This window comes from Echiichthys vipera, assembly GCF_963691815.1.
Source record: "Echiichthys vipera genome assembly, chromosome: 10".
Lineage (NCBI taxonomy): Eukaryota > Metazoa > Chordata > Actinopteri > Perciformes > Trachinidae > Echiichthys > Echiichthys vipera.
The window spans coordinates 20,127,871-20,152,383 of NC_139835.1; the positions used below are offsets into that span (position 1 = coordinate 20,127,871).

General features: G+C 40.2%; 4 protein-coding genes across 4 annotated transcripts in view; all 4 read left to right on the plus strand.

Moving 5' to 3' along the window:
* Positions 1-2,092, plus strand: part of LOC310952888 (FERM and PDZ domain-containing protein 4-like) — a gene marked incomplete at both ends in the record, with an annotated part of 28,477 nt that extends 26,385 nt beyond the window's left edge. The window contains one exon of the mRNA XM_083921723.1: positions 843-2,092. Coding sequence (XP_083777849.1) covers positions 843-2,092 — 1,250 coding nt within the window. The remainder of the gene's footprint in view (positions 1-842) is intronic.
* A 2,006-nt stretch (positions 2,093-4,098) lies between these two features.
* On the plus strand, positions 4,099-7,716 carry LOC310952437 (toll-like receptor 7; the record flags this gene model as incomplete). The annotated part of the gene is given in 5 exon segments (XM_083921049.1): positions 4,099-4,149; positions 4,152-4,184; positions 4,186-4,233; positions 4,236-4,253; positions 4,564-7,716. Coding segments are annotated over 5 exon segments (3,303 nt in total).
* A 383-nt stretch (positions 7,717-8,099) lies between these two features.
* On the plus strand, positions 8,100-12,745 carry tlr8a (toll-like receptor 8a; the record flags this gene model as incomplete). The annotated part of the gene is made up of 2 exons (XM_083922090.1): positions 8,100-8,290; positions 9,662-12,745. Exons 1-2 carry the CDS (start codon positions 8,288-8,290, stop codon positions 12,743-12,745), a joined length of 3,087 nt encoding a protein of 1,028 aa, XP_083778216.1. The 5' UTR covers positions 8,100-8,287.
* A 1,076-nt stretch (positions 12,746-13,821) lies between these two features.
* Positions 13,822-15,216, plus strand: tmsb4x (thymosin beta 4 X-linked). The gene is made up of 3 exons (XM_083921892.1): positions 13,822-13,944; positions 14,604-14,716; positions 14,807-15,216. Exons 2-3 carry the CDS (start codon positions 14,617-14,619, stop codon positions 14,833-14,835), a joined length of 129 nt encoding a protein of 42 aa, XP_083778018.1. The 5' UTR covers positions 13,822-13,944; positions 14,604-14,616; the 3' UTR covers positions 14,836-15,216.
* Positions 15,217-24,513: the final 9,297 nt, after the last annotated feature.

Sequence of the window (24,513 nt, forward strand, 5' to 3'; positions counted from 1 at the left end):
TCACAACATTTTCTCAATCAGCTCATGGCATCCGCCATCAATATGTTTTACTTAAAAAAACAAGACAGAGCCAAGCGGGCAGCTCTGTGAGGCTGTACTGTTGAAGCTCAAATTCTCACTATGATAATCCTAACATTCTGATGTGAATAAAGTATAATTCTTACTATGTTTTTTTTTTGGTTTAGCATGTTAGCTGTATCACATTTCTATTGCGCACAATTATTTTCATTTGCTTTGAATTTTTCTTGAAAATATTAAAATACCTTCACCTCTTCGCAAGTACATATTGATTTTTTAAGGGGTAACAAGCTAAAAAACATTGGGAACCACTACAAACCACAACAAATATATTCCTGCCAGGGTTGCCAGATGTTAAATGTTAAACTATCATACTAGAGGCGTATTTTGAGGAAAGTTATCGCACATAAGAAAGAACAAATAGACGTAAATGTGAAATTTCACAAAAGACATTTAAACAGCTTTTTGACACGCCTAGAAATCTACCCACATCGTTGTCGTTTTAAAGCAAGCTAATGTGTGGAAGGGGGGATGTGCCCAAATATTTGACAGTATTTGTAATAGCCTACCTTTACAAAATCAAATAACACAACACAACTGGAAGAATGTTCATATTCTGTCGTACAAATACGATAATTATCTGCCCTTTTTTTGAATATGAAAATTCAGGGAAAGATGCATGTCTTCATTTCTATAAGAAAAAGTACATGTACGTATAAGTGTTATGATTATTAACTTGTGTGAAACAGTTTATTGCAGATGAATGTGTGCTGTCAGGGAGATGCTTAACAGTTCTCTTTGTTTTCCTACTACCCCTAGTGTAGCTTGCACACAGCTGAAGAAGGTTGAAGAAGAGTCATCTTTAGCTCTCTGTAATGAGACCAGTACCACCACCACTACCACCACCACCACCACATCCACGTCACCATCATCATTAAGAAGTAGCACAGAGCCCAGCGGGCGAACACAGGCCAGCCCCGAGCCCGACCCACACGCCCTGGCTTTCCCCTCAAACGAATGTTCATGTGACCATAAAACAAGCAGCCTCAGGAAGCCACGCAGGGATCGGATGCTCAGAAGGAGCTGGAGTACCGTGATGCCAGGTTCCAGGAGCTTAGAAACGCTGTTAGAGAAGACCAGAGCCACACTTACAAGGAGTAGTGGTGGTCAGAATTTACAGTCTCAAGATCCCCCCAAAATACAGAGGGAATTCTCTGCAAAAACCTTGCCCAAGAGCTTGTCCCAGGGTTTAGTCCCCTCTAATTCTTCTAGTAGAGGGCTGCTAAGAGGAGCCTCTCTGCTGCTGCCAGGGTCAGCAGTACCGAGTCTAGATGCGGGTACGTGGAAGTGCCGTGGGACGTTCAGTCGCTGCTTCCTGCGGAGAAAGAAAAACACTGAAGGTGATGATGAAGACGGAGAGATGCCCTCACATCCTCTGTTCTCTTTCCGCTCAGTTTCTTTCAATCGCAAGGAAAACTCAGCTGACCGTAAAGCTGAGCAGAGTAACAGGGCTGCAGCTACGAATGACTTGAGCCTCAAAGCAAGGCTAGCTCGTGTAAACTCAATGAAGGGAAAAACCTACAGCCTTCACACAGGGTTCGCACTTGCACGTAAGGATGCCTTAGAGATGGTTGGCGTGTTGCGTTCCAGCGTCGGCCATTCGCCCAGAGGCGAGAAATCTGAGGTCAACGAGGCTGACACGGATACATTCTCCCAGCTGCTTTTCATGCAGGCCAAAGTGCTGAGCAGCGCCTGCAGTCAGATGGGTGTAGAGTACAGCAGCCCAGAGGAGCTACTGCTCACTCTGACGCACAGCTTCCACACACTCTGCTGCCTAACGCAAGCCTGCATGTCACTCGTGGAAGGCCTGAGCACCGAGAGCGAGCGGCGTGAGGTGGTAGCCAAGGTGGATGCGGTCGTCATGAACTATGTGTGGCTGCTGAAAGCTGCTGAGTCAGCTTCGGGGCGCTCCCCCAGTGACCAAAGTGTGAATGCATTGACACATCACTCTGCCACCATGTCTGCTATTATAAACGCACTGACTCAATCACTGAAAACACTGCTCAACAAATAAACTGTTGTTATTTTGTCCTAACTATTGATTTTTGAAGCCATACATAAGAGACATGGGTTTAACAACCAATGTGAACTGCTGTGAAAAAAAACTTGCCTTGTGTATACAATATTTTATTATGTAAAGTAAAAATGAAATTATATGAATCATTAAAGTTTTAAATAGATTATATGTAGGCCTCTATAAATAAGCATATGACCCTCCTCTCAAGTATATTATCTGATATTATCTAATAGGGATTGTTTTAATGATTTATTGGTTATATTAGGGGTTTAACATGTAGATTATTGCAATCTTATAAGTACGTTGTTTATATATTGTAAGAATATATATTATGTTGAAGAAATGCATACACTATATACAGCTCTAGACAAATCATTGCACAGGACAAGACGTGATCAATCAAGTAACGCATATGACTTTTACATTTGCTGGATTCACCTTAATTTAATGAATACTTTACACATGAACACTGAGTACTTTACTGTTATTTTTTGTCAACATCATTAAAAAGATTAAAACTTTAAAAAAAGTCTTCTCAAATTATTTTTCTTTGTCTTTTAATTAGCATGAGTATGGTGCAGTGTTACATGCAAATTCATGATCTTTAATTCTCTTTTCAGTTGATCTCTGAAGCATTAAAAACAAAAAAACAGAATGGCCTCTCTAGTTTCAAAAGTTTGCCCCTGAAATTGCATAATTCATACAGAAAATGAGCCTGAACCATGTTTAGTCTTATAACTATATATATATTTATATATATATATATTTATTTTTCTACCACATACTCAAGCCTGAGTGGTGGTAAGACTTTTTGCATTAATAATGATGATGGCCCATTTCCCTTACGGGGCGGAAGAGTGTTTGCATACTGTTACATATGAGTAGCTCATGCACATGTTGCTCAGAGTCTGCACCTTTGCTAGGAGTTCTGTGAGGCTGTACTTTGAGCTAAATACTAATGTCAGCATGCTAACGAGCTGTTGGTTACCAGGGCTGCCTCTACAACGTGTAATGTTAGACGACCAATCACCAGTTTTATTAGATCTTGGTACGTGCATGCTGCATGCTTATTCCCTCACTGACGCTGATGAGATTTACTCCTTAGTTATTGAAATTTAGTACAGAGTGACAAGGCGTTTTTCAATCATCGATACCATGGAGGCAATTTGGTTGGAACCTAAATGTAGCAAAGTTCAGTACCCATCGCTAATGTTTACCATCAAGTTCAAGTTGTTAGCATGCTTACATTAGCTAGTTGGCACAAGCCACAAAGTAAAGATGAGCCTAATCCTAAATCAAAGCATTGGATAAAAATTTTGACCTGATGATGGTGTGGGATGAAAAGGTTAGACAGTCGCCAAAGTCATTATAATTCATCCTACTGGGACCACAAATTTCTGTACACGTTTTCGGTGCCATCCATCCTGTAGGTGTTTAGGAGCTTCCGTCTGGACCAAAGTGGTGGACTGACAGACTGACCGACATTACCATCTGTAGAACCCTGCCACTAGCAAGGCTAAAAAGCCACTTTGTAATCATGATTAAATCAAATTGATCAGTGTCTATTCCTGCATTGGGTTTAAGGGACATACATACACACATACTGCCTGGCCAGAGTTACTCAGCTGTACAGCCGCAGAATCACCAAAGATGAAGGAAGAAGATTCTGCCTGGTACCAAAATAGCATGTTTACCATGTGAGGTGGTAAACCTAAAACCCAAGTGTAGGTTTCACTTTCCCCTGCAGGATAATAAGAAATGAAAGTCTTTCAGCTTTTAGTGGCCACTGAATAACCCACAGATTCTCCAGCTGTGCTGTTATACTGTACATTAAGAAAGAGATATCATCCTTGACCCTTCTATTCAAAAAGGACACTTCTTCATAGTAATCTACACATCTACGCCATTTTATTAAAACATGATCAGTTTGTAAACACACATTATAAAAGGTGGAAGATTGAAATGTGTGTGCTATTGTGACAATAGGGAAGTGATGCTGGCTAATGATACACAATGGCATAACCCAGCCACCTGTTACTTTCATCTCATCCCCTGAGAGCTGATCATCAGTGTTACACTTCTTTTAGTACTCGACCTCAACAGAACTCATCGGACGATCGCTTATAAATCTCCCGTATGAACAATGTTCTTCCACCTGGTAAGTATCATTTATCTTTGTTTTCATGTACTGTATTAGTACTGTATTAATATTGTATTTATAAGTAGTAAAATGACAGGTTGGCTTTGATCAGGAGGGCTGTAAGCTGCATGGAGAGGTGAAAATGAAACACTAGCTTGTAACAGTTCCTAAATGTATTATGAGGTAGCATACAGTATGTGTACATACCTTACTGGATATGTTGGTTGATGTGATCCTTGCATTTTGTGGGTTTTCTCAGTAATGTAACTGTATTATCACCTTTCCACCTACAAACATTTTTCAGTGAATTGCCTGTGTTTCTGTACAGATATGTGTGGCACTACTGTGCCTGTGGTGTTGTCTCGCCATATCGACAGCTAGAGTTTCTTACCCCAAAACTCTGCCGTGTGACGTCAGAGAGGACATCAACGGGAGCGAGGTGACAGTGGACTGCACTGAGAGAAGCCTTAAAGATATTCCCCATGGCATCCCCAGAGACACTACCAATCTGACGCTCACCATCAACCATATTCCTCTTTTAAACTCCACCTCCTTTCACGGTCTGGAGAACCTGACTGAGATCGACATGAGGTGCAACTGTGTGCCCATTAAAATCGGACCCAAGGATCGCATGTGCACTAAGAGTGTGGTAATAGAGGAAAACACCTTTACCAGCCTGAGGAACCTGCGAGCACTGTATCTAGACGGCAATCAGCTCTACAGTATACCTAAAGGCCTCCCTCCAAACTTGATCCTGCTGAGTTTGGAAGTGAATCACATTTATTATATTTCAAAAGCAAACCTCTCTGAGATTAGAAATATTCAGATGCTTTACCTCAGTCAAAACTGTTATTACCGTAACCCATGTAATGTTTCCTATGTTATAGAGGATGGTGCATTTTTACAGCTTAGTAATTTAACATTGTTATGTCTCAAGTCAAACAACTTATCATTTATTCCACATCAACTACCCACTAGTCTGAAGGAGTTGTATCTCTATAACAACAATATTCAAGAAGTCACTGATGAGGATTTCAAAAACTTAACTAACCTTGAGATTCTGGACATTAGCGGAAACTGTCCTCGATGTTACAACTCTCCTTTCCCATGCAACCCGTGCCCAAATGATTCCCCGCTCAAAATCAGCATTTCAGCTTTTAAAATGTTGACCAAACTAAAGACGTTGCGAATGCGGAGTAACTCTTTGACATGCGTGCAGCCTGAGTGGTTTGCCAGCACAACAGAGCTGAGAGTGCTTGATCTCTCGTCAAACTTTTTAGCAAAACAGATAGGAGTCACAGACTTCCCGCATTTCCTCGGCAAACTGGAAGAACTGGACCTTTCATTTAACTATGAGCTTCAGAGGTACCCAGAAACACTGAGACTGAGCTGCAGTTTCTCTTCCCTCAAATCCCTCCGAGTTCTCAGACTGAAGGGCTATGTGTTTCAGCAGCTGAGGTCAGAGAGCATTGCTCCTTTAAAAACTCTCACAAAGTTGGAGGTTCTAGATCTGGGCACAAACTTTATCAAAATGACAAACCTTAGCATTCTGATGGAATTGAAAAGCTTTAAAATAATCAGTCTGTCTGACAACAAAATATCTTCCCCCTCTGACGGCCAAGATGCTGTCGGTTTCTCTGGGGGAGAGCCCCTGTACTGGTCTCCCATGTCAGCTGCAGCTCAGTACCAAAGTAAGGAAGTGAGAGAGATTCATTACTTCAGATATGATGAATATGCACGCAGCTGCAAATACAAAGATAAAGAACTTGGAACTGTCACCTCCTTTGTCAAGAAGAAATGCAGTGAGTTCGGCAAAACCCTTGATGTGAGCAGAAACAACATATTCTTCTTGCATTCAAGATTTTTAAATCTCAGAGAGCTGAGGTGCCTCAATTTGTCTGGAAATGCAATGAGCCAAAGTCTGAATGGCTCTGAATTTAGCTATCTGACTAAATTACAATATCTAGACTTCTCCTCAAATCGCCTGGACCTGCTCTACTCCACTGCATTTCAAGAGCTGAAAAATCTGGTGGTTTTAGATATAAGTAACAACAACCATTACTTTGAGTCAGAGGGCTTGACTCACATGCTTAACTTCACTAGAAATTTGAAAAATCTCAAGATATTGCTCATGAACCACAACAAGATCTCTACTTCCACTAACACGGAGCTGGAGAGTCAATCTCTAGAGAGGTTAGAGTTCATAGATAACCGGTTAGATATGTTGTGGAGGGATGGGGACATCAGGTATGTCAATTATTTCAAGAAATTAATTAGTTTGACTGTCCTTGACATCTCTCATAACAACCTCAATTTCATTCCACCGCAAGTGTTCGGTGGCCTGCCAGACAGACTGTCTGAGCTCTACATCAAAAACAACAAACTAAAAGATAATTCATTTGATTGGGAGAAACTACAACTTCTACCTTCTCTTGAAGTCTTAGATCTCAGTGGGAACAGCTTAACTACTGTTCCACCCATGCTGTCAGTCTGTACCAAAACTCTCAAGAAGCTCCTTTTACATAAAAACCAAATCCTTAAACTCACGCCAGAATTCCTCCAGGATGCCTACAACTTAAAATATCTGGATCTTAGCTTTAATCACATACAATACTTTGCCGAATCTAGCTTTCCAGATGATGTTGTTGATAAAATGGATACGCTGCTTCTGCACAAAAACAGATTCCTTTGCACTTGCAATGCCACTTGGTTTATCAGATGGCTCAACAGGACAAAAGTGAATATCCCCAGACTGGCCACGGATGTTACTTGTGCTAGCCCAGGCGCCCAAAGAGGTCATCCTGTGATCTCAGTGGACCTGCTCGCCTGCCAGCACAGCTACCTGTCAATCATCCTCTACACCCTCATGACTTCCCTCGTCCTCAGCTTCCTCACCGTGTCAATCTCCAGCCATCTCTTCCTGTGGGATGTCTGGTACATTTACCACTTCTGCAGGGCAAAGCTCAAAGGTTATGGCCGCCTGTACTCCCAGACATCCACCTATGATGCCTTTGTGATATATGACAAGGAGGATCTGGCGGTGACAGAGTGGGTGATGAAGGAAATGTGCAGTCATCTGGAGGACTGCGGAGATCGCCGCCTGACACTGTGTCTAGAGGAACGAGACTGGATCCCTGGATGCCCTCTGATCGACAACCTCTCTCAGAGCATCCACAACAGCAAGAGGACCGTGTTCATTCTCACTAGCAAGTATATCAAAAGTGGCAACTTCAAGACAGCTTTCTACATGGCCCACCAAAGGCTAATGGATGAAAAAAATGACGTTATTGTACTGATCTTCTTGGAGAAAATGCCTTGCAATTCAAGGTATCTGAGATTAAGGAAGAGACTGTATAGGCGCTCTGTGATGGAGTGGCCAACAAACCCTCAAGCCCAGCTGTACTTCTGGTTCAGCCTGAGGAGTGTTTTAGCCACTGAAAGTCACAAACAATACAACAATCTCTTCAGAGAGACACTGTGAAACAATAAACTGTCGTGGTTCCTCCTTTAATGTAAGAATACTCTGGATGTACTTCTGTTTATGAATTACAGCGTCCTAACATCCCACTATTTAAATGTAATAAAAAGAAAATGGTTGTAATATGAACGACTAATTGTGTGCAACTTTTAAATTCCTCAACAGCCAATAAGGAACTAGCTGCCACTCTTTGCCATCTTCACAGAATTCTAATTTAAACTTTATCTAGTAGTGGCACGGCAACAAAACTGCCAGCATATCATGAAAAAGGGAAATGAAACAGATGCACTTCTTCAACTGACATGCTACTTCTGCCCCAGAGCCATTTTGTGAGAACTAATGAGTTTGTTGCTATTGTTTGACTTCAGCATCAGTGCATCATTTTTTTTATGTGTTGTATATTAAAGGAGAAGAATACAAATATTATAGCCAGTAGGATATTTGAACTTGTGGTGACTTCATGACACACAAGATAGGCACAATTTTTACAAATTTAACCTGAAAAAAAGATTGCCAGAGAGTCACCTCTTTTTTTTATTCAAGGATTACAAGGAATCAATATAATACATGCACAATGGTGAGTTTTATCGATACAAGTTTGTATATGCCTTTTAAAGCTTTGCTCTATGTATATCAGATAATACTGTATGTACCTGCTGCAAGTTAACTAAATGTTTTATTCAGTTTTCTTCGTCAGCGTTTGCTATGAATTTACTTACCTGCATGTTCTTTCTAATTGGATGTTTCTGTAATATATAATCCTTCAGATGTATATTCTGTAATTATGTTGTGTCGCTGTGATCAAGAAGAGAATATTCAGATTAACTGTGTATGCAATTATTTTGACTGAAAACTTTGACTTATTGAAAACTGTAATTTTAATAACGTTCTAGAGTGAATATGATACATTAAAGTTTACTCACAAAAAACTTTATAATATATCTTTTTAGTCTATCGCTCTACTAGACATTAAAAACTCATGATGTGCAACCACACATTGCTCAAACCCACAGATGCTTATTTTGAATTACAGAAAGGAAACACTGATGCTAAAGTGAAACTGTGTAGCTTTTGGTGGAATAGATAACTTACTTAATAATAAAAAAAGTTGAATTTGTATTATGTAAGACAACACCCCTTTGCTTAGTTCAGTACACGCAGGAGGTCTGCTGTTACAGCCTTACTTGGTCTGGTATGACCAGTAGTTTATGGTTATGGCCAACACTGTTTAGATTAGAGGGTTTCAAAGTGGGAGGTGAGCCTCTCCGGGAGGGCTTCAAACGGTTTCAGGGGAGGCTTAGTGAATGGAAGAGAAACATATTACATTAGTTATTTCATTAGTTATCACAAGAAGAGCACATAGAATAGACTTTGTGTGTGATTAAAGAGAAAGTAAAGAGATACAGTAGTTTGGGGAAAATGTTACTGTTTTTCCTTAGGATAGACTTTTTTTATTATCTGTTGTAGTGTGAAGTTATGTCAAACGGCAATATTAAGCTATCTTGACTTAATTGTTAAGTATATATGGGATCCAATAACACAGTCATGATTTCATGAGCATACTAAGCAAGTAAACAAAGGGGGTAGGGGTAGCAGTAGCTTTAAGTATTCATAGCCATTACAAAAGTCACATAGTGACTAGGGGGTTAACAGAATTCAGAATTCAAAATACCAAGCCCTGTATTGCCATTTGAATAATATTTAAACTAGAGTGCTGCCACCTGCTGGATACCATTCTGAAAAGCAGTTTTCAATATTATCATATAAGGATATTAGAATAGGTTCACTAATTGCCATGTCTGTCCTAAAACACAGTGAGCTGCCTAAATGGACACTGATAAAGGGTTTGCTAGCTGCATTAATTATACCTCATATAAACAGTATGTTTATGATCTACTGACTATAAGTTAAGTTGCTGCGTTTCACTATATCTATTGTTTATCTACAGACCGCCACGTGGTGGATACCATTGTTGCTGTTCTGTCTGTGTTGCCATCATGAGATCCAACCTGCCGCATGTAAACCTGCATGGATGTCACCGCGTTTCCCTTGTGATGTCACACCCAATGCCTCTAAGGTCCTGTTTGACTGTAAAGGGCGTCATCTGCACCATGTACCTTACGGGATCACCAGTAATGCAACTGGGCTCGACTTATCAGAAAATTACATTGAGAAAATTTCAGTTGATTCATTTTCTAACCTGCTGAATCTGACTCAGCTCAATCTCAGATGGGCAAACAAGGACAATGCAGTGATCATTGCTGCGGATGCTTTTAAAAATCTGACAAAACTGCGTGAGCTGAGACTGAGTGGAAATTATCTGAAAGAAATTCCCGCCAATCTCCCTCTGAGCGTGGAAATCCTCGAGTTGAAGCTTAACCAGATTATGTTGGTGGATAACAGGAGCCTTGCTGGCTTAACAAACGTGACACATTTATGGTTATCCAAAAACTGCTACTTCTGGAATCCTTGTAATAAATCAGTTACAATTATGGAAGACAGTTTTAAAGCTATGATCAAGCTGCAGTCTTTGGGCTTGTCCTTTAACAACTTAACTAAAGTTCCTAAAGGATTACCCCCATCATTAAGTGTGTTATACCTGGGTTCGAACGCCATACAGCACATATCTGAAGACGATTTTATTGGGTTACAAAATTTAAAGGTCCTGAAAATAGAGGGAAACTGTCCAAGATGTCAAAATGCTCCATTTCCCTGTGTTCCTTGCCCAAATGGTTCTATTGCTATCCACCCTGATGCACTTCACAATCTTACACAGCTAGAGACACTGAGCATGGGAGGAAACTCACTAGACCACCTGAATCCCTCCTGGTTTAAGAGGCTGAGCAAGCTTAAAAAATTGTTACTGTCATTCAACTTCCTATTGAAGACAATTACCGGAGAGGCAACATTTCTAAGATATCTTCCAAGGTTAGAAGTAATTGATCTGTCTTTCAACTTTGCGCTCAAGCTCTACCCCGTGACAGTAAATCTCTCAAAAGACTTTTCAAATCTTGTGTCACTCAAAACTTTGCATTTAGAGGGTTTGGTCTTTCAGAATATGGGACCGGACACACTCAGACCTCTGTACGAGCTCAAAAATCTGTCTGCACTGAATTTGGGGACTAACTTCATTATTCACTCTGATTCCACCATATTCAACAAATTCCTCCACCTGAAAATGATATACCTTGCAGAAAACAGGCTGTATCCCATTCCAGGGAAAAGCCCCCCACATCTAAGTTATGGATACAATCAGAGGTCGAACCTTTCTATTTCGCCGCTCATGAATTCCCATCCGAAAGATTTTGATTATGAGCTGTCACACGGCCTTATCAAGGAAGAGTGCTTTGATTCCGGACGAGTCCTAATCCTCAGCTCAAATAATCTGTTCTTCATTTCTCCAGAACAATTTAGGGGCTATGGAGATATTGCGTGTCTCAACCTCTCAGGAAATGGATTTTCAGCAGCACCTAATGGAACAGAGTTCTCCTTACTGCCAAATCTGTCATACCTGGACCTGTCATTCAATAAGATTGACCTGGCCTACAGCTACGCCTTCAAAGAACTACAGAAGCTACAAGTGCTAGACCTCAGTAACAATCCTCACTACTTTAAAGCATACGGGGTAACGCATAATTTAGATTTTACCAAACATCTGCCTGTTCTGAGGGTGCTCAATATGAGTCATAACTCCATTTCCAGATTAACAACAAAACAGATATGTAGCAAATCATTAACAGAGCTCCAGTTTACACATAATAATCTCGGGACACTTTGGAAAGAAAAGGACGGCTCATATAAAAGGCTTTTTACTAATCTTACTAATTTGACAATATTAGACATATCCTACAATAGCATTTTAAAAATTCCAGGTGATATTAGTGAATATTTGCCACGTAACCTCATCATACTACGCATAAGTCACAACAGGCTTACTGATTTTACATGGGACAAACTCAAGTTTTTCCATCAACTTCAAATGTTAGACCTGAGCAGCAATTCCTTATCTAATGTGACAGGTATAACCACAAACTTTAGCCACAATTTGACTTTCCTTGACCTGAGTCACAATCACATTTTCCACTTGGACAATGGTTTTCTGAAGGGTGCAAAAGGCCTCACAACTCTTAACCTAAGCAACAATAAACTGACTATTATCAATCAATCCACCTTCCCGTCGAAACCCGAATCTCAAATTCAGACTTTATTCTTGCAGAGGAACCCGTTCCAGTGTAGCTGCGATTCCTTAGATTTCATTCTGTGGATGGAAAACAGTGGTGTGAAGATCCCAAGACTGACCACCATGGTTACATGTGACACACCAGCAGACCAGAAGGGTCGAGTTCTCATCTACTTTTACATCAACCAGTGTGTAAATGACAGTCAGGCATTCATGATCTACATTCTCACAAATTCTTTTATTATTGTTTTTATGTTTGTGGCAACGGTGGCTCACTTATTTTACTGGGATGCTTCCTATGTCCTACACTATATGAAAGCTAAGCTAAAGGGATACAGACCCTTGAACTCACTAGACGGTGCTTACAATGTGTTTGTGACTTACGACACCGGAGATCCACGTGTCTCTGAGTGGGTGATGAGGAATCTGCGAGTGAAACTGGAAGAGGAAGGAGAGAAGCATCTTCCTCTCTGTCTGGAGGAGAGGGATTGGCCCCCTGGAGTCCCACTGGTAGACAACCTCACTCAGAGCATCCAGTACAGCCGCAAGACCCTGTTCGTCTTAACGGAGGGCTACGTTAAGACTGGGGTTTTCAAGCTGGCGATGTATCTGGCCCACCAAAGACTGCTTGATGAAAACGTAGATGTGATTGTGCTGCTGATGCTGGAACCTGTCCTGCAGCACTCTCACTTCCTGCGCCTCAGGAGGAGGCTGTGCGGGAAGAGTGTCGTGGAGTGGCCAAGAACGGCTGCCGCAGAGCCCTGGTTTTGGCAAAACCTGAGGAATGTGGTCAGAGTGGACAACGAGTCGATGTACAGCAAGACTTATTCAAAGTACTTCCCCAGCAAGTGAAACAATGACAACAGTCTGGGAATGACTTAAAACTTTGAAATGTGTTTTTTTAATATTGTTCTATATCAACACTGACGTGGTTCTTCGCAACTTTTATCACTCTGTCTGGGGCCTAACAAAAGACAAATAAGTACTTTCATTCTTTTTTATTTACATTGATACTGAATGTCTTGCAATTAATGTGCAAATATCAAAGTATATAAATAAATCAATCCATTTAAAATCTGTGCCATTTGTAGATGCAAATGTTTCAATCTGTCATGTCGTCCTTAACCATAAAATATGTATAATGCATGTTTGATGATTTGCATGGTGTGGTGTAAAGCATGTCTTAGTTATTGTCATTCAAATATGAATTATTATACATGAGGACCGACTTTTTTGAGACACGTTTTAACTTGTGTAGTGTAGGTTGTGTTTCAGGCACATGCTAAACAAGCACATTTTTAGAAACTAGAAAAATTAAGCCCACAAAAGAAGCCTTGTACATTCATGTGAGCCTTACAGCTCTTCTGTTGAATGCTTTTCATTTGCTTATGGCAATTTTATTGTAAGAAAGAAAAAACGTGCTGCATTTATGTCATTAAAAAAAGTATTTATTGCTAATTTGTCTGAATTAAATTTTTAAAAAAATGCAGAGATTTGCACATAAAAAAAATCATCAATTATATAAGTAAAATAAAAAAAATAAATAAATATAAGGTCCCCATCTACCCTTCCTGGTTATCACTGTTTGACCGCAAGGTGTCGCCCCTCACACAGTTTTGACAGGGCGCTTTGTGCACGCGGAAACTAAACCAGCCGACTCTTGTCCCACTCACATAAATCACTCTGCAGCCTACATTTGTGTTCGCTTTTTGGCAGGAACAAACACCTGGACCCGCTTTGATAATAAAGACAACCTTCTGTGAAGACATTAGGGAAACTGACTGACTTATCAGATGCACTCATCGGTTATTTCCCCTCAAATAAATGCACGGTAGACTATACGCTGCCTTTGAAACATACCTGTCACTCTTATAGCAAAAAAAAACAAAACAAAAAAAAAAAACATTTGTACTAAAGCAGCCTTCAGATAGAGCGGCCGTGACGTCAGATGCTCATTTGCATACCGCGCAGTATATAAAGAGTGATTGAGCTGCAGTCATCACTCTGCTTCTGCGCCAACGAGACTTCTACTTCCTCTGACTCAGAACCAGGTGAGCGGTTAGTTCATCATATGCGCCTATGTCTTTAAGCCTGCTCTTATTTTAGCTTTACTGTTGCGTTATTTGGTGACTATTTTGTTGTCGTTTTTCACATTTTCATCCCGTCGTCTCTCGTGTCCGGGCTCATTATGAGTGTCAGCTGCGCGTAGTGTGTTTAAAAAAACGGCAGGACTTAAATCAGGAAGTCTTGCCTAATTAAGACAAAGATGCTACACAACCACTTGAGGGCACAACGTGTGGTATCTGTTATGTAGTCTGTGAAACTAAAATGCCGCATGTTGTCAGTAACTTGATCATAATCAGTCACGGTAAACCTAATGTTCAGGACGTGCTGCCTTTTGTCTTTGACAGTTTAATTGCTCAATTGGGGGATCGCTATAGCTGAAGGCAGTCTGATCATCCAGATTGCATTAAAGGGCGGTGGCTCCTCAGCTGCTCACGTTCACTCACACAAAGCGTGTCTCAAGTCAGGCGTTTGACATGCTGCGTGTTCTGCAGAGAGGTCCTTCTCTCTGTCAGCCCTCGTTGTTTCATGAGGCAGATCAATTTAAATATCCCTTCTAGCTCTGTTATTTCTGACCTAGCTGTCTGCATGCCCAGGTGTGTAAGATTGAACATGTTTTATCCCCCTCCTCCTTTGTCTTGTTTAGAGCACTTGCAGATATGGATGATAAACCAGACGTCTCAGCAGTCGAAAGCTTCGACAAGTCCAAGCTGAAGAAGACTGAGGTTCAAGAGAAAAACACGCTGCCAACCAAAGAAAGTATGTGCTTTAATCTAATGTTCCTCAATTTAGATGCTGTAGGGAATCTTTTGAACTAATGATTGCAAACTGTGCTTCCTCCTCTTGCAGCCATTGACCAGGAGAAGGCAGCGAAATGAGGACCAGTCCTCCTGTGAATTGTACAGTCCACCAGCTTTGACTTTTTTTCAAGCTATTCCAACATGTATTCCAAATCGAGGTACTTGCTAATTGACAACACTGTCTGTAAAACCACCACGCCACTTGCACTTCTTGGTGAACCCTCTGTACAATTAAGGAAGTGTGGCTTGATGACTGCATGGCTTCCTGGTCATCCTATGCTGTGGATGCGTCTCTGTGGCGTTTAAGAGCAGATGTGAAACAACTGAGGGACCTACACTTTATGATTTGTAACCCTTCTTTGGCCACTTGTGAATGTTCACTTGGCAAGCAGTGTTTTTGTAACAAAATCTGGAATGCACAAGTTTGTTAAATATGCAAAATAAAAAAAAGTAAACTGACTTGACTGTTTCCTTGTGGCTTTGCACTGTATACCACTAACCCTGGGCTACAAGAGCCACTTTAAATGACAAACTGTTCATAATCGGGGCGGCAGTAGCTCAGTCCATAGGTGACTTGGCTGTGAACCGTAGGGTCGCTGGTTCAAGTCCATGTATGGAGCGTGGACTAGTGGCTGGAGAGGTGCCAGTTCATCTTCTGGGCACTGCTAAGGTGCTGTTGAGCAAGGCACTGAACCCCCAACTGCTCGGGGTGCTGGTCACTGGCAGCCCCCTCGCTCTAACATCTCTCCTTAATTGCATGTATTGTGCATGCGTGTATTTCGGGCCTGTGTGTAACATGATTAATAATAAGAGTGAAAAAATTCAATTTCCCTGTGCGGGATAAATAAAGTAATTCTTCCTCAACCAGCTCTGACAGCATGGGAACACTTTGTCGGTGTTGCATCTGCCTTTAGTTCCAGTATAGTGGAGTTTCAACTGACCTAAAGCTTGGAAAAAATGACATTCTTAAATCTGACACCTGAACTTGGCAGTTTATGCACTTCAGGGAGCATCACAGTGATGCACAGGGTCAGGAAGGTGTTTAAAATCCAAATCCAAGACCTGTTAACGCCCTTTCTGTGACATGAGCTGAATAACTCCAACTCTGTTACCCTCAAGGATTAGCATGTGCAGTAGCCCTGGCAGACGGCAGTGGTTAGATGGCCATGCAGGTAGCACTGAACTGTTATACAAAGCTATTCAATAAAATACAAAACTCACGCTTCATACAAAATAAAGCGCAACAACACAATTTCTTTACATGCTGTATTTTTGTAGCTATTGTCTTTCAACTGTCTGCTACACCACACTGGTATGACTAAATCCTGCCAAAGCATTGGCTCACATCCTGCCAATGACTTGTTGACCAAATCCTAGGATGTACTGCTTTATGAAACTTCAACACTTTAATTGGACTCCAGAGGCAAACCCATCCTTCCTGTCAAAACCTGCACAGCTCACTCTGTTCCTTCCGTGCTGCTACACACGTCTGAGCAGTAGTGCATCCCCGGTCCCTGCCCACTCTGCCTCCAGCTGCAGCTCCCATCTGTAAGAATACCTCCTGCCTGTCAAGTCCCATCTTGTCAAATGGCACCCCAGGTGTTGGATTTAATCTCATTTTAAGTTTTACTATGTTGCAAGAATTGATCAATTGACTTGCTTTTAGAATAACAAACCTTATGGTAGGTTGTTGATGGAAAAAATGAAATGCAGGGAGTTGCCCATGTATGTCAACTGACTCCTGATGCCCTTTTCCTGTAATCACAAATGTCAGGTACAGCCTGTACCTGAACTAGGGCAAGGCTGATTGTTGCAAGCTGCCCTGAAGTCATATGTGCATATATATATATATATATATATATATATATATATATATATATATATATATATATATATATATATATAGTATATAATACAGGAGTTTGAACTGCTGGGAGATTAAAATATAGATTTGAGTTCAACCTCAGCTTTTTTTGCTGTGAAGCTTTAGAAAACAAAATACATAAAACAATGTCAATTAAATGCAAAAAAAATAAAAAATAAGGTGCCATTTTTAGACAGAGACAAGAAATGTGATCATTACATATTGGAAAGAGCAACTGAGTGCTTTGAGTTAACAAAAGCCTTAGTGACCTCATTCAACGTGCAAACCACATCATTGACGAGGCTGCACTGTTTGGAGGCTGTCACCAAGAAAAAATGAAAGAAAGAAAGAAAAAAGACAACCTTCTTCTTCCTCATTCTGCTAACAGGGACAACAGCTGTATCTCATGTGGGGACAGAGAGGCGGAGAGAGGTTACGTAACTGTAATGTCTATAGACCATAACAGCTGTGCTGTAACAACAATAGTCTGCTGAGGGATTGGCACAAATTCACATTTATCCTCTTTCCCACGAGGCTTATTCTAAGGTCATTTTTAGTATGGGAAAAGGGACAATGCTAGTGTATTTTTCTGTTTGCCCTTTCAAGAAGCACCAAAGGCCAAATTTATACTCTTACACACATCTGTGATGCCAGCCCCCCCTCCTCTACGTTCTCTTCCATCTTTCTGTGCAGTCTTGCCACACAACAGCTCCTCAGTGTCCTTTAACAATGTGTCCTTTAGGGAAAACAGTAGCCAATATTACACATTACAAGACACTGCTATCCCGTGTTACACTCATCTCTTCTGCACGCTTTGTTAAACTGATATGCCGCTCAAGGGTTCAGTATCTTGGACATGGACACTTCAGGTGAAATACCTTTTTTTCAATGATGCTGCTTATCTTGATCTGCAAGTCCTGATAACCGTCCATTAAAATGGATGCAAATGACAGAGAAATGACACTAAGGACTGATTGTGGTAAACTTGGCTTGAGGCACCAAGAGGCCAGTGTTGTGACGGGCACCCTGCGGACCAGCTATAGCGTAGACTGCCTGCAGCCTACAGCCAAGACCCCAGTTGCCTCTGAGACTGCCTTATGGCTGCATGTGCTTTAAGGATGAAACCACACTGGGTATGCTGCTAACCAAAGAGGCTTACGCTGTAAACTTTGATACAATACTGGGAAAAAAAAGCAATACTCTATACCTCTTTTGATACCAAAAAGAAAAAACAATCACTGAACACATACCAACACACACATGATTTTCTCCCTGTTTATTTGTGTAGACTTGGGTTGCAAATCTGTTTGTTGATCTAATCCTGCTTTTAAGGATTGGACATAGCAAAATATAAAATAGCAAAATACAAAAATAGTAAAATATAAAAATCAAGATAAATATATACACATATACACAATGAGGTATAGATTTGATACTTTGGTACTAATATTTTCAAATGCGGATATGCTATCGTTTTGAAACACGTTGTATTGAAAGGTACTTAAGTATCAATACTTTTGACAACCTTACCACACACTAGTGTTGTTTTGTCAGAGTAGTTTAAACAATTTAATTTATCTAGGGTTAGTCATGCAGGATGGTACAAGCGTAAAGAAAGATGTGATTGACATGTGGTAAAAAAAGAAAAACATAAGTATTCTGTACTGTAAAGTGCATGTTTATGTCAGAGTTGCTACATCACCATAAATATTCCTGGCTGTTAAACAGTATAAGGAAAAGTTTGATATCACTTCACCGCATGTTTTGGTCAGACATTTATGAAAGAACGTGGCTAAGTTTGGATGGATTGCACTGGATGTGACTGATGCTACCTGTAAAGTCTGTGTTGAAGTACAGCGGGGCGGGCTTTATGTGACATAGCTGAATCTGTGTAATGTAACAAACAATTATAAAGTTACACGCAACGAGTCACAATGTGAGAAGTTTTGTTACCGAACATTTAGTGAGAGATTCTGCTTTACCAATGCAAATAAATGCACAACCAGTCAGTGGCTTTTAAACCAAGAGGCATTCAATACACGACTTACAATAAATAAAAAACACCCTTTGATAATAGCAGCAAATTCCCTGATGTGCTCTTTGTTTTAACAGGAAATGCTACAGGGGCAAACACAATGCCTGTTCCTATAGGATATTGTTTTTACACACAGGAGGAAGTGACAGGATCTCACAGGTGCTGCAGCAGCACCACAGTGGCACTCATCTCTGTGTCTCTGCTCTGTCATGTTCAGCCTACAGCCTAAATGCCTGGTCCATCTTTCTTGCGCTCTGTTTCCATGGTAGCAGACAGGAGATTTTTTAGCTTTCCACACATGTTCACATGATCAGAAAGACTGCAGTGTTGTTCAGAGCTCAAATCATTTCAATTGAGCAAGCAATTGTTGATTAGGATTACCTGTTCGGTGCAATCAGTAGTGATTTCAGGAATTAAAACCTCTGTCATGACACAGTGTGGTGGTTTTGCTGCATGTATAGCAAGTGTTAAACTATGATAATGAAGCATTAACGCTAATCCTCTGGGAATAGCTGCAAGGTGAGGTAAAACAAGTGAAACTCAACACCCAAGTGAATTTTTTTTTCTGCTGGTTTGGTTCAAACTGTGCAGGTCAACAGAGTGTTTGAAACCATCTGGGAAAATGTTTAAATTGTCTACCTGCCCAAGCATGTTATTCACATTCAGTCACAGCTTTGCATTTTAGGGGTTTAAGTATACCGCACAGTATAAATGTTATTGAGCAATGAAAAGGTACATTATAAAATAATATCAACAGTAAAAAAAAAAAATGTAAGACTGTCAAAATATATCTCAAGTTATTATGAACATAGCTCAGTCGTAGTCCGGATGCAGACTGATTTATATAAGAAAAAGTTTACTCCAGTTGGAAACTATTAACCATAGACGTAATATAAAGCTGAGGCTGGGAAGGAAATGTTCATTCATCTGTTTAGGGAGGTTCAGCGTCTTTACGTTTTTAATTCAGAGTGCACCAAGAAAAGAACAATTCATCTTTGTCTTCATTATCATACCCACGGTGGGAAAAAGCAGTGCTGCTATTGTGTGATAGGTAGACACAAAAGCTGAGGGTGTGAGCTGGCCAATCCAGCGACACCCCATAATGGTTGCTATGTGTGACAAAGAAACTCACAGAAATGTGCCTTGTGCTATACTTGAGATTTGTAGCCGAGGGGAGATATCCCTCTATTTGACTAACAACCTGATCATTTTACAGAGGCAAACAAATATGTATCTGAATGCAGATTTTGATAGGAGTCTCTAGAAAAGCATGTTTACAGCCGAAACTGCACTAACAAGCAAAATACAAAGGCAGAACAAATACAAAGGGTTGCCTGACCTGTTTCTAATTCTCTGAGGGCTGTAAACCTTTAGTTTGAGCAGCAAATTAGTAGAGAACATAACTCACAGGTATGGTTTCAGAATTACAAAGCAAGGGTAGCAGCCAAAAGGGATTATGGGTCATTATATGAAACATACGCAGAAGGAGCTAAAGAATGTTGAGGAACAACTGCACCAACAATGTGATGTTACAAAACCTCTTCAAAAATTCTCAGAATAGTTTAACAAACATCAGAGGATTGTTTTCTTTTCCTAAGAAGAAAACAATCAGATGTACAGCGAAAAATAAAGCGAAGGCGGACAAAATCATGTAAATTATGAAAAATTTGAACTCAGATATATCTCCATCACAATCACAGACACCTGATCATAAGAAATCAGTTTCTGCTAGTGATGTGTATTAGTAACGAAAAATAGAAAAATTACTGCTCATGCCAAGTAGCATTGTCGAAAACCATGACAACGTATGCAATACACATACGAACTGCTCTTGAAACCAACCTACAGGCAGGTAAGTAGCCTGGATTTAGAAATGTAGATGGCAAATACCTTTGACATAACAATAACAATGATCTAAACTCTACTCATTAATATTAATTCATAAATAAAAAGTGTTTACCTCCCGTAATTGTGCTGTAAATGTTGTTTTAAAGCAGTCTCTACACTGCCTGGTATGTAACTTCTGAAAAAAAAAACGCAAAACATCCTGGCTAAATAACTCACACATATTAGTTTCTTATTTCAGAACACTTCAAGAGAAGCTAGAAGCTGGTTCTTGCAACAGCAACAAAAAAAACTTAGATGTAATTATGAAACAGCATGGAGCTCCACAACCACACAAGGTGATGCAGGGTTAGTTGAAAAAAGGCAACCTATTACAATTACCCTAAAGCATGAAGACTGGTACAAATGAAAAGTGAGAGTCGCCCTAATATGTAATATGTTTGAATCCTGGGTGCATTCAGACCTGTACTTAGAAATGCCCCCTTTAGCACCAATGTCCTCAGTGATCACTTGTGACAAAGAAACAGGAAGTGAGTTGGACGCCAGTTTGCATGTGTTTATTGTTTTGTAATCATGTAATGTGGGCACTGGATGTGAGCGTTTAAGGTGGACGGACACAAACAGCTGTCTTAAAAGGAGAATTACACCGTATTCCTATGGTTTAAGACAGTCCAAAAATATAAAGTCTGGAGCTGCTCCAAAGACAGTGAATTGGGACAGATGGATGACATTGAGAGCACACAGGTGAATGTCCTGAGTATATGGGGACACTACAAACAGAATAACGCTCATTCAGGTATAATAAGAAAACAAACATTCAGTGGGTCCACAAAATCAGTGTCCCATCCATTGTCTATAAAGAAGCTCCAGACGTTGGGCTAGATGTTTGAGACATGCTTATCTGTTTTTTGGCTTTGAAAGAGATTAGCTCATGTTCACTAATACTGATTGAACGTCCTGTTGCTGTGAAAATAACATATTAGAATTCCCAGTTCAGGTGGGATTCCCCTTTCAGATTGATGTATTAGACAGGTCAGTTGAGCACAAATATTTTACCCCTACACTTTTGACTGCTGGGATGAGCCCTCGAGTGCTATATTCAACGAGAAAGAGCCATCTTTTAGTACATTTGTATGCAGAATTATTATCAGTACTGTTATTCATTTGCGTAAAATGATCAGATCGGTCAGATATTGCCTTTGCAATAATATCAAAACATTTTCTGGCAATACCTCACATTAATAATAGGACAAGGCATTACTAGATGAATGTTGTGACTGTTGTTGGCCACAAAGAAGCAGAGCTACCACTAATGATGTTGCCCTTAAGTCTTTTTGGACATCATAACATTTCTCTCTGACTTACAGTTTGGCTCTCCTGATTGCTTATTACAGTGTCTGCGCATGACTATGAGATGATATGTAAAACTTTTTGAGTACTTATAATGCTCCATTTTTATGTTTTTCAAAGCACTTGTGTTAGTATTTAAAACGGGTCAAATAGCACTTGCAAAATAAAGGATTATTATCACTTCATAGTGCACCAGTGTTGACAAAGAAAGTGTCATCACACTCTGACTGTTAAAGGAGCAATACTCAAAATACTGAAAAAAGTAAAATGTGGGCTGGGATTGCCTATACACAACTCACGATAACCGTTCCACAATATGTGAAATACAAATGTTTTTTTCACTGGCCCATGCACTAACATAAACACGCTTTTACAGTGTCGCTGTATGTTATAGGAGCTTGAATTTTTCTGATCCAGCTTCAAAGGTGTGTAACAGGATGTGGTTAAAGAGCTGCAGTGCCATACTGTAGAAGCAAACCCCCATTATTAAATAACCAGTGCTGGTTTGACTTATTGCAACAAAAATAGACTGACATAGTGTAAAAAATGAAAAATGAAGACTATTATAATTCTTGTTTGTAAGCAAGTCAGGAAGAGAAAAGGAACTCGATATCAACTGATGATGTGTGAAGTATCAAAAAATCAAAAGAATAAGATTGCATGTAAGTTTTTACCAGTGATCAACAGGGCTGTATATAGTTAACATACAGTATAAGGCGTACGTAAATAAGAAGGTGCATGTAGAGAATTAAAGTAACTTGCAATTGTGTCACGTTATCGTGCAAGTCGAGATCTTACATTGCTTCCGAGGAACATTTTGTGCAAATTGCATAGAACAGCATGATTTATGTGTCTGTGAATCGAGCCAAAAGCTGCACACATTAATGTGAGATGTGAAACTTTGGTGCAGGAGCCCGTTTGTGCATTTTGAGAAACGGTGATGCTCATGAATTTGATTCAATGCAACATGCATGTGAGTTTGCGTCAATAGTTTGTGTTTGTTGTCCGAGCATGTAGAGTAATGCATGGCTTATTTCAATGTCAATCTGCTTTTTGACCTTTTACTATTATGCAGGGTAAGGTTAACTGAAAGTAGATAGCCTTTCTGACGGAAATATTCTAAATCTGTTGGAGGATGCAGACAGCTTGTTGAAAACTGTCTGAGGAATGTGCTTAGCCATCAGTCTTCGAACACCCCTGGCCAGATACAGCATGTCTCAACTGGATGTGCAGCATATTGGCAAAATGCAGGGATTCTTGACTCTTTGTACATACTTGCAGCTATGTTTATATTTCTGATAATATCATAAAAGCACACAGAACCCCAAATGCATCTAATGTATTCTGCGCCCATGTCTGCATCAGTTTACAAAACATGTTGTGAAAAAAATTGCGCCTAAAGCTATTGCATTGATAATGGATTGATCTCCCCTTAATTAATGTAGATAAGCACATGGAGTGTTTGTGTGTGTGTGTGTGTGTGTGTGTGTGTGTGTGTGTGTGTGTGTGTGTGTGTGTGTGTGTGTGTGTGTGTGTGTGTCTGTGTGTGTGTGTGTGTGTGTGTGTGTATGTGTGTGTGTGTGTGTGTGTGTGTGTGTGTGTGTGTGTGTGTGTGTGTGTGTGTGTGTGTGTGTGTGTGCATCTCAAAGTGGGTCTGTGGAAGCTAGTAAGACAAAGCTTGCATCAAAGTTTTTAAAACTGTAGCTTCTGACTTCTGCTATTTGACATTTTCTCACTTCCTTTTGTAGCAGGCTGTTTCCACTTCATGTTGTGCACTGCTGCAGAATCTGTAGGTGTAGCATACCAGCCTTATTCCTGTTTGCACAGGTCTCAAACATGTTATGCAAAAAAGAACAGAGCAGAATGTGCTTGTTGAGTTACATTCTTTTTTGGCAATAAATCATACCTATACACAGTATGTATGCAAATAAACATAAAAACATGTACTTGTACTTGTACAACTTGTATACAGCCCCAGACAGGTAATTATTGCAGTTTAGAATACCATGCCAGTGGTGACTTGTTTTTATCCCTGCATGTTGTGCGCCCCTGCAGCAATAGATACAAAGCTCATTCTAACTAGAAACAGGAAATGAAATCTGGTTGTTTTCATTGCGCTGATACACAACATAAGCCTGTTATAACAGCACAGACATTTTTTTAAATGTATTGTCAGGAGCCTATAATACTTACAAACTACGGTGTACACACACACATGGCCAGAGTTAAAAGTGATACTGCTGCATGTCTTATCCTGTTAGGCATGCAGTTTGCATCAGAGGTGGGTTCTCTTCTTCAGGTACAAAATTGTGTAATCATACCCAGCATGAACCTCTCAAGTTAACAAGACTAAAGGGTACCTTTAATCTCTGACCTTTGGCATCTTGCCACTTTAATGGTTAAATGGCAAATTAAGCCCTTGCGGATATCGAGGAACAATGTAATTTGAAGCTGCAGTATAAATCTGTATCACCGTGACAAGGGACATTATTATCACAGGAACAAGTTCCTTTAATTGTAGCTTTGATAATAGCAGCATGGAAAGGCATGTTTTGTATTACACCTAGAGAAGATACGCAGGCTGACAAGGCTCCAAGAGCTAATTGAGCAAATTATAGGTTTTACTACGAAAGCAGAATACAGTGAGCATAACAGGTAAAGC

Coding starts and splice junctions, on each gene's coding strand:
- tmsb4x (XM_083921892.1), top strand. CDS start 14,617: ATGGATGATAAACCAGACGTCTCAGCAGTCGAAAGCTTCGACAAGTCC. Junction 14,717..14,806: donor CACGCTGCCAACCAAAGAAA/GTATGTGCTTTA, acceptor CTCCTCTTGCAG/CCATTGACCAGGAGAAGGCA.